This window comes from Corvus kubaryi, unplaced genomic scaffold (assembly GCF_017639235.1).
Source record: "Corvus kubaryi isolate FWS band 111438036 unplaced genomic scaffold, C.kubaryi_AGA036_p1.0 65305, whole genome shotgun sequence".
In the NCBI taxonomy this organism is placed as follows: domain Eukaryota; kingdom Metazoa; phylum Chordata; class Aves; order Passeriformes; family Corvidae; genus Corvus; species Corvus kubaryi.
The window spans coordinates 1-10104 of NW_024581908.1; the positions used below are offsets into that span (position 1 = coordinate 1).

General features: G+C 56.5%; 1 protein-coding gene across 1 annotated transcript; it reads left to right on the top strand.

Annotated features, from left to right (window-relative positions):
• Positions 1-5: 5 nt before the first annotated feature.
• LOC121673267 (protein atonal homolog 1-like) lies at positions 6-1525 on the top strand (the record flags this gene model as incomplete). Its single annotated transcript, XM_042046432.1, has 1 exon — positions 6-1525. A coding segment is annotated over one exon (642 nt), but the record flags the coding sequence as incomplete, so codon positions are not given.
• Positions 1526-10104: the final 8579 nt, after the last annotated feature.

Genomic DNA, 10104 nt, shown 5'->3' on the forward strand with positions numbered 1-10104 from the left:
ACAAGGGGGCGCGGGGCGGCGGGCGGCCGCGGGGCGGTGGCGGCGGCGGCCCCGGGCTGCGGGCGCAGGTGAGCGGCGTGCAGAAGCAGCGGCGGCTGGCGGCCAACGCGCGGGAGCGGCGGCGGATGCACGGGCTGAACCACGCCTTCGACCAGCTGCGCAATGTCATCCCCTCCTTCAACAACGACAAGAAGCTCTCCAAGTACGAGACGCTGCAGATGGCTCAGATCTACATCAGCGCCCTGGCCGAGCTACTGCACGGCCCCGCCGCCCCTCCCGACGCCCCCGGCAAGGCCGAGCACCGCGGGGCCCCCTTCGAGCCGCCCTGCGCCGCCGCAGGGGCTGGAGCGCCGCCGGGGCCACCGGCGCCGCCGCCGGGGCCGCCCAGAGCGTCGCCCCCCGGGCACGGCAGGACTCGCTTCCCCCCTCCGCCGGCCGCGGGGGGCTACTCGGTGCAGCTCGACCCGCTGCACTTCTCCTTTGCGGAGGGCGCCCTGATGGGACAGAGAGCCCCTTCCCCCGCCCTCCTCATGCCGCAGCCCGGGCAGCCGCCGCAGGAGAGGAGCAAGACGTCACCCCGGTCCCACAGGAGCGACGGGGAGTTCTCGCCCCGCTCCCACTACAGCGATTCAGATGAGGCCAGCTAAGGCAGGGGTGTCGTCCCTGGCACCCCCCAAGGCCGCCCCTCGAAGCACAGACTCCGCCGTGGGGTGAGCAGCCGAACGCGGTGCCGCCACGGACGGCATCGGCTCCCCTCGGTCGCTTTGAAATCCACCCCTTCGTCTCCCACCCCGGCAGCCCCTGGTTAGTCCAGGGGGGATGGCTGTTAGCGAGTGACTGTACCCGCCCTGTCTCTCAGGGTCGGTTGGTTTGTTTTCATTTTTAGTTAACACTTCGAAAGTTTCTTTCGCCTAGAAGTCGTTGCCGTTCCCTCCTGCCAACACGCCACCTCGCAGCGCGGAGCCTGGCTCGCCCCGTCGGCGAGCAGGTGATGCGCAGGGAGAAAGCCTGGCCCCGGGGGTGCCGCGATGCCGCCGGCGCCATCCCCACCCGGCCGTGAACCCGCCCTGACACCCCCGTCTTCCAGGACACCGATCCTGCCGTGGGTCGTATTGCTGTGGAAACACACACACACACACACACACACACACACAAAGTCAATAACGCACCGTCTTAACCTGTAAATAGCGGAGAAAATTTGGATGTTCCTTAGAGCACCATGTCGGCGTCTTTTGTGGGGGAAACTTGGCGCAAGCACTTTATCAGCGGCTGGAGTTGCAGTTTCAAGAGGAAAGCTACTAACTGCCAATTGGAGACCAATATTTAATTAAGCCACTTAATCATAACGCTCTCTTAAAAACGAAACCAGTTTTGTCGTGTCAAACTTTTATGTCCGTTTTATCTTCCTTTTGTGGTAATAGGAAACGTATTTATTATGCAGTGTTTGCAATTCTTTCTGCTTCTCTCTTTTTAAAAAAAAAAATTCTTTTCTACGACAAGAATCGTTTATTTTGATTTTAGCAAAGCCAGCTGCCATTGTTTTATGTATTTTAATTCTAAAATTTTTTTTTCAAATCAAATAAACGTGGGAAAAAAAAAAAAAAAAAAACAACCAAAACAAAATCAGCCTCAAAGCGTGGTCGGGTTCAACTTCTCCCCTCACCCTCCCGTCGCCGCGGTGGTGTGAAACTCCGCGGCGGTGGTGAGAGGTACAGAGGCGAGGGCGATACTCCGGGAAGCCGATGGGGCGCCCCGGCTGCTTGCAGAGGGACGGGCGGACCCCGGGGCCGGGGCGGGCTCTGCCCCGCGTGGAGCAGCACTCCCTCTGCTCCCTGCACCGCCGGGACCGTGTCCCGTTTCCGTCCCGCAGTTCCCAGCGGAGCCGGGATAATTGCAACAAGTGCAGGGTAAGGAGCTTGTCGCTGCTCTGTAGCGCCTGTCCCCGCACAACCGCTCGAGTCACATCATTCCCTTCTTCCCACCTCCTCCTCTAGTCGGGGACGCGACCGGATCTCCCCACGGAGCCTCCTCTGTATCAGCCGAGCAAAAAGGGCCGGGAGCGGGCGGGGAAGCCGGCGGGGTTTTGGGGACACGCGAGCAGCGCCACGGGTCGCCGGGGGATCAGGATGTGGCTCCTGGGCTCGAGCTAAACCCGGACGGGAATGGGGGATTGGCTGATGCTTAGCCCAGCCCGCGCGTGACACCAGACCCGGGGCTAAACCGGAGCCGTGTCGGTGCCGAGGTCCCGCTGGGTTCATCAGGTGACACTGAGAGAGGGGTGTCGGAGAGGTGATCAGTTAACCAGGCGCCGCCGGGGGAGCGGCTCCCGCGGGATCGAAGCCCGTGAGGGTGTCGCTTTCCCCTGCAGAAACAGGGCACCTGCCCCCCCGGTAACCCCAGGCTGTCGCCCTGCCCTGCCCGCCGCCAGCACCCGCGGCCGCCGCCCGTACCTGCCGAAAGGGGGTACGGTCCCACAGGGTGGAAAGTTTATCGGGAGGGTCATTTCCCTTCCTATTAAAACGCCTGCTTTGTCGGGGTAGGTCAGCTTTGGTTACCGGCACTGATTTCTAGGCTGTGGAAGCCCGTCTCGTATCTTAGGGGGCACGCGAGGGATCCCATAACGGGAGTGATGCGGCGGAGCACAAAACCACCGACTTTGGGGATGCTGTTTTGTTTATTTGGTTTAGTTTGGGGATGTACCCGGCGCGGGTACCCGTGACTGAGGGGCAGCACCCGCGGAGGGGTCCCGGGGGTGCCGGCCATGAGTTGAAGGGGTGCGTGCAGCCTCTCGCCGCCCCGCCGTCCCGGGCGCTGCTTCTGCGGCTGCGAACACGCGAGGTGGTGGAAAAGAGCGCATCAAAATCCTCCCCGCTCCCTCGGTCGGGTCCCTTTCCCCGACAGACGAGCGCAGTGCATGGCGCGGCTGGTGCTCGTAGCCTCAGCGCAGCGCTCGCCCTCTGAGGGGCTTTTTCTTCTTCTTTTTGTTTTTCTTTTTTTTCTTTTTTTTTTTAACTCTTCTTTGAAAGAGATATCCAGCCGCATTCCCATTTTAAGGTTCAGCTATAGAGTTTGCATAACAACCGCTTGGCAGCCCCCCTCTCTTGCACTCCGTTAACAAGCTGTAACGTATAGCTGCAGGTTGCTATAATCTCATTAATATTTTGGAAACTTGAACATTGAGTATTTCAGACCGCTCATTCCCCATATGCCAGGCCACTCCCGCTATGCTGGCTGGTTCCTTTCTCTCCATTATTAGCAATTAGCTCCTACCTTCCAAAGTCAGCTCCAAGTATCCAAGATACTAGCAAAGGAATCAACTATGTGTTGCAAGCTAAGCATGCTTAATATCTCCCAAACAAACAAAGAGACAACATTTCTTTAAGTAATGAAGATGGATAAATCGCTTTATTGAGCTTGCGACAGTGTTTGTTTTGTATAGACTACCGCAAAGATTTTTAACAAGAGCGGGGACGCGCACCAGCCCCTGGAAGCAGTCTCGCCCGGTTTGCTTCGTGGGGTTTTATCATCCTAAACGGGCTTTTATTTGAAAAGGGCGAGTCAGAAGCGCACTATCCGAGCGTTAAATTTTGGCTGAGCGCTAACTGTCCTCCGGGGTGTGCGAAACGACCGCGGCGGCTCGGGGGGCTTGGGGAGGCGGTCGCCTTTGTGCGAGGCTCACGGCGGCTCCGCTGACTTTTGAGCCTGGGTCGCCGGATGAAGAACGGCCGCGGGCTCCGGTGCGTGGCTCTGCCCGGCCGTCCCGGCGGCGAGGGTTTCGGGGGGACGGAGCGGGACGAGGCGCGGTGGTGGCGGGGCCGTGGCGCATCTCTGCCGTGCAGCTCTCCGGCTGCTGTTTGCTCAACCTCTGGCCTCGGGGAGGGAGGAGGAAGGGAAGGGGGAGAAAGGGTTAAACCCAGAGAGGGGAGACCAGAAAAGCGCAGGAACCACGGGGGGGGTTAAGGGGGGAGCTGGCCGTGGGGCCAGTGTTTCTTAATTAGAGCGGGGCGGACAATGCTTTGGGGCGGACAATGAGGGGAGGGACAGGGGGGGCTGGAGGGCGGAGGGGGGGTCTGGCCTCGCTCCCGGCCGCGGTGCGCCGTGTCTGGAGCGGAGCACGCGTTGTCAGCTGGTGAGCGCAGCGGCCTTTCAGGCGGCTCCCCAGGGAGCTGCGCGCCCGCGGTGAGCTCCATCGTCACCCCCTCCCCTCCATCATCATCATCATCGGCCTCCTCCTCCTCGGCGGCCCCCCACCCCAGCCGAGCACAACAGCCAGCATTCAAGCCCCCGTCCCTCCCTCCCCTCGCACAACAGCAGCGCAGTGGCAGCCACGCCACCTCCCAGCAACCAGCAGCACGCGAGGGCACCGTCGGGGCACCTGAAAGAGTCAAAGCCAAAGAAAGGGAGACAAAGGAGGAGAAAAAGATACGCAGGAACGGCCCAGCGTGTCTGCTCCGACAGTGCGGAGAGGCAGGCGCCCACAGAGGGACGGGCGAGCCCACGCGGAGGCCGGCACGGCCGGGCGTGCAAACGCGTGGCCGCCTGCACACACGTGCACTCGCTCACAGGGGTCCGAGCCGCTGCAGCAGCGATGGACACACGTAGAAATCCCTCTCTCCGTGCGGGAGCAGAGGGAAGCGCCCCGGAAACTTTCCGCCCCATAGCCCCGTCCCCGCATGGGGCACCTCCCGGCTTGTGATTCTCTGTGCGCCCCTGACTCCCGAGGCCCCACCTCTGACACTGCCACCCACGGGCACCGATGCCGGTACCCGGCAGGAGCCGACCTTGTGTCTGGTCACCCGTTGTCACATGTGCCCGTGACGGGCTTATCCGGGAGAGAAAAATGCGCGGAAAGTGGCGAGGGATCCGCTTGTGCGTGGGTGAGGGGGACCCTGCCGGCCCCGCGTGGGAAGCATCCTCTCCGCGGGCAAGCCAGGCTGGAGCGAGGAGCTGCCGGCGCACCGCGGGGGACAAGAGGACAAAGTTTTCCGCCCCTAGCCAAGTGCTTGCAACGCGGAAGGGGCTTTGCTCGGGGCTGTGTGTCCGCCGGGGCCGGGGCTGGGGCGCACGGCCGGCTGCCCTCCCGGAGCTGGGCTGGGGCCTCGGAAAACCACTGCTGCCCTGCCGCCACCCCCTGTTAACTTCAGGCGGACTCTCTCTAAGGACGTTTTCCAGAGCTGCTGCACCCCCGGCAGTGGATGGGAGCGCGGCTCCGCGGGCTGCGCTGCACCTGTGCGCTGGGTGCGCTGATCATGTGCGGTGTGTGCGCTGCCGCTGCCGCCGCTGGCCATTTCCAGGCTGCCCAGAGCGGGGCAGACAGAGAGGCCTCTTCTGTAGTGCTATCGAATGGCTCGGGATGCCTTCGGGAGCCCAGCCAAGGCGTGTCAAAGGCGGTTTGAGCGGTGAAGCATTTAAACGCTACAATGGGTGACTTTCTGGCGTGTGCTTTTCTCCCTCCCCGCTTAGGCCCGGGAGGAGGGAGCAGGCATTTTTACTGAGCTGTTCCGGGGATGGATGCGACACCCGCAGCCCCCCAGCCCGGGGCCGCAGCCAGGCTCTTCCCCGCGGGGCGCCAGCGGCGGAGCTGCCGCCTCTGCCCCGTCAGGCAGCGGGGAGGGGGAACAGCTCGGGTCTTCTGCCGCTCCCCGCAGCTTTTCGCTCCCAGTTCGGTTTAACAGAGGTTGCTGGGGGTGGGGAGGTGCCGGCCGTCGCACCCGCTGCAGCGCGGAGCGCAGCTGGAACTTGGGATGGGAGCTTGTGCAGCGCGGGGATGGGCTCTCGGTAGTGCTGACAGGGAAGGCGAGATTTGGGGATGAGAAAGCAAATCCCCTCCGTTTCTGAAGAGATTTATTTTTGTATTTCACCCTGGTTTTTTCCCCGTGTGTTTTGTTGTTTGTTTTTTGTTGGGTTGGTTTTCTTTTTCTTCCCCTTCTTCCCCTGCTCTCCCCTCTCTGATGTCTTCTTATCTTTCTTTCCCGGTGTCTTGCAGCGGCCAGCCCTTTTCCCTCGCTCAACTCCGAGGCGCGCTGCCGCCGCCGGGGTGCCCGGGAGAGAGGCGGGCGGCGGCGCGCACCCGCGGGCGAGAGGGGCTGCAGCACTTTTGTGGTGCGGTTAATCAATGGCACATCAGCGAGACAGCGCATCAGCCCATCTGCTTGATATATATTCAGAAGGGCTCCAGCCCTTTTGAAGTCTAATTTCTTCCCCGAGAGAACGCGCCGGGTAATTTACCATCATTTCCCAGGCAGGGCGGCCAGCGGGTTAACCCTTTCCCCAAGCGCTGCCGCCGCAGGTTTTCCTCCCGAGCGAGCAGCTTTGAATGCCTCAGCGCCTCGCTGCAAACTTGTAAAAGTGCCTCTTTAATGGTACGTGACTCGCTGAAACAGGACACCCGGCCTACCGGCGCGGTAAACCCCTCTCCGGCTTGTCAGATTGGTGTTTAAAAGACCTGCTCGGGACAAGCAAATCCCTCGACCCTACCGGGTCAGCTCGTATCATTTCAGCTACAACCACCCACTGATATTTTTGTGTTTCAACATCTTCGGCCTTGGGGGCTTTTTTTTGTTCCCATCCGACGCTCAGAAACGCAGTTTTATCCTGAAGCAGGAGCCAGGATGGAAAGCGAGCAGCGCATCACGTACGGGCTGAGGTGTAACACTGCACTGCGCTGCAAAATCCTCTGGCTCAGAGGGTGGCAGAGCCCGGCAGGTGCGGGGGGACGGGACGGACAGCACGTCGCCCCCCCGGCCTGCGGGACCCCGGCACGCGTGGGAGATGCGCGGGCAGCGCGGGACCCGTCACCGCTGCTGTGGCGGGACGCGCCGGGAGGTGGCCCGTCCCTCTACCCCGTCCGGGGCCGATGAGCCCGGGCAGGATGCCGAGCCTGCACCCAGCAGCCCGGCAGCTCTGAGATGCGCCCCGCAACGAGCAAGCGGAGCTATCGGAATTGCGTCCCCGGACAGGGGAAAGCGTTTGACTCTGCAAGTTTCTGAGCTTTTATTTGTTTTCTCTGCTCCCTTCCTCCTCCAAAGGCTCTGCAAAGCCGGGAGATGCCCGGACCGCCGACGTGCACTGACTGAACTCTGGTTCAGGGCACACGCTGAATAAGCTCGAGTCCGTTGAGCGGCATCACCTGCTTCCCATAAACCCCAAAAGCAAACCCCGGGGACCGGCCGGAGCCGCCGCCGTGCCCTCAGTCCCCACCTGCACCTCGCTTATCTACAGTCAACATTTTTATCCTGCCCGAGAAAGGTTCCTGCTCGCTCCCGGCTCCGGGGCGGCATCCGCGACCAGCAGCTACACCCCGGTCCCCCTTCCCTGCCAGCTGGGGCTGCCCCCACTTCTCCTGGGAGCAGTGCGAGGAGATCGGCTTTTTTATTTATTTATTCATTCATTTATTAAATCCATCGGCCCAGCTTCTGTAAGAGCCGTGCATGACAATGTCTCCTACAATATCTCTTCTCTGAAGTCTCCTTCAAAAAAGGAGGAGGGTGGTGCATTTATTTCTTGGGGGTTTTTAACACAGAAAAGATAGTTCTGCCTAAACGTTTTGTGGCTGGAGAGGCTGGGAGAAGCCTTGCTGTTATTCCACTGGAGCGGGAGTGGGCTGTCCACAGGGTCAGAGCAAAGAGGGAAGGCAGGGGAAGCAGGGATCCCTTTCAGAGCGGGGAGGGGGCTCTTTCATACTCCATTTTGGAAAGCAATGAAAAGGGGGATAAGTGCTTCCACACAGCTTGTCCGCTTTGGATTTCAGTTGCTGTGGGTGAAAGTAAATTCAGTATTTGCTTTGTATTAGCCACAGTTTACATTATTTTATTTTTCTCATGCCAGTACTAATGCTGAACTAAGGGCCGGTGTTACATGAAGGTCCCTCAAAATGCCGACTGTAAACAAGCTGTGATGATTTGTGGTAGGGCTGCACAACCATCCTACAGACATGTAAAGCTGGGAGCTTGCCTAAGGCTAATTTAGGCACTACTTACAGTTCTCAGTCCCTGATCTTCTCCTCTGGCCTGAGGAGGAATTATCCTGCCTGTGGAGAAGGACCTGAGGCCCAGCAATGTTGAGTGGCTTGCTGTGGACAATAGGAGCCCAGGGCCACAGGTGGGGCATGAGCCCAGGATGTGTGCCACCACTTTCTCACACAACACACTTTATTCCAGTTGCTTCAAAAGTATTTCCAGTTGCAAGACTTTGCTCAAAGCAAAGGACATTCAACAAGGGGCTGTCTTTACACTTCCAGAGATGTTTCACCAAGGTTTTTGGTAGTGTCATCCTTTCCAAAGCCCAAGGAAGCAGCTTGTTTTGCCCCCAGCTGTAGCCTGTTATTTAGGGTGGGTCAAGAGGGAGGGAGAGGTGGAATTTTCTGATACATGATAAAGCTGAGCAGCATTTTGGGAAGGATGGTGAGTGGATGCAGGCTTTTGCAAGCAAAGTGATTCTCCTGATTCATAGCTTGTTCCCTCATTAAGTTTGAATCTGTTCCTGCTGGAGTTTCCTCACTGGGATGGGTGAGAACATGGCTGTGAGGTAGTTTTCCAGGGCATGTGAGACTCTAAAGCACAGTCTGATGTGCAGAATATGCATTACCTCCCTGCCTCGGTCACCTCTCAGGTAGGGAGAATATCTCTTATTTTTCTGAAGTTAGCAGTGCTGCAATGTTTGTAGTGAAGATGTGATAAATGCAGCCTGAATTACATTGTTATGTTTCATCACTTACCAGAATGTCTTGCAAAAACACTCTCACAGCAAATTTTTGTGTGCTTCATATTTGATTGTTGAAAGATTTCTGGATTAAATCAATTATGCTTGTATTACTTGGCTATCAAGACATTCAATTAACTCTCTTTCCTGCCCTACAGTTTGGTGGCTTCCTCTTTGCATTGCAGAACATCCTGAAAGCTTTTTCTTTAAAAAACAAAAGTCTGTTTTTCCTTCCTTTCAAGGAAGGAAAGGCTCTGAATTGCATAGGGTTCCCAGGGCTTTCATGTTGGGAAAGAGTGAAAGCTTGGGAGCATTGCTGATTGTAACTTTGGGGTTAAGAAGTAATGGGGTTACACACACCAAGTGAGGTAAAGGATATTAACCTTTGCATATCCCAGGCTAAACAAGAGCTTAGAAAGTAATTCATAGCTTTTCCCCTGGTATTCCCACCCCCCGAGCAAGTGACATCTGGAAAGGATATTTCTATATTTGGTTTCCTTTTGTATTTCTAAATAACTGAGAAGTGTAAATAGAAGAGCATCTTCTAACTGAAAACAATGGGTCTAAACTTACCTTAGAGCTGCTGTGGTCATAATTTCAAGCATTCTTAAACTAGAAACAAGAAAAAAAATATTCCCCAAAATAGAAATAAAAATTAAAGTATTTTGGTCTTCTGAAGCCAGGCTTTTGGTCTTCAAAAGCTGCTGAGTGTTCAGAGGTTTTCTGTGGCAGTTGGGTGCTTAGCAGGGAAGGAAAACTTGGACTCTTATTGGAATACTGAAGTGGTATCTGTGGGTGCGTTTTGCAGTTGTACTTATTATCCTCGCACACCTTGAATAGTATTTGTGGAGCTGCTGTAGGGAACTGACCTGGAGATTCCTGAAATAGATGGTGGTGCAGAATCAGGGCCTCCACAGAGGGTCAGCAAGCAAAAACTGAATAAGGCTCTCCGGAGTCTGCAAGAAACATTTGGAACAAATAACTTGATGTCATCTTCTGGCAGACCTTTAATTTGTTTATTCAAATAAAAACCCAACAGACTATCAGAGATGAGAACTTTTTTTTTCCTTCTTGAATTGATCTGTTTTGATGGATCTTCTTGATTTTCAATGCTTCAAATCTGAGAAATGTAAAAACATAAGTTTCAAGATGTTTGCTCTACTTTTGGAGCTTTTTGAAAAATTATTGGAAGTGTCAGAAGTTCCATTTCAGCTTTTCTATTGCCTGAAAAAAATTAAGAATATATTCTAATTCATTTTTTCCCTCTCATTCCTATCAAACAAAATCAAACCACTCTTGCCAGCCTCTCCTGTTTGTCCTGATATCCAGTCTGTAGGTATTACACCTGCTGTGTTTTCTGCTATCACATAAAATTCATACCCTGTGAATGGCTCTAGATCAGTG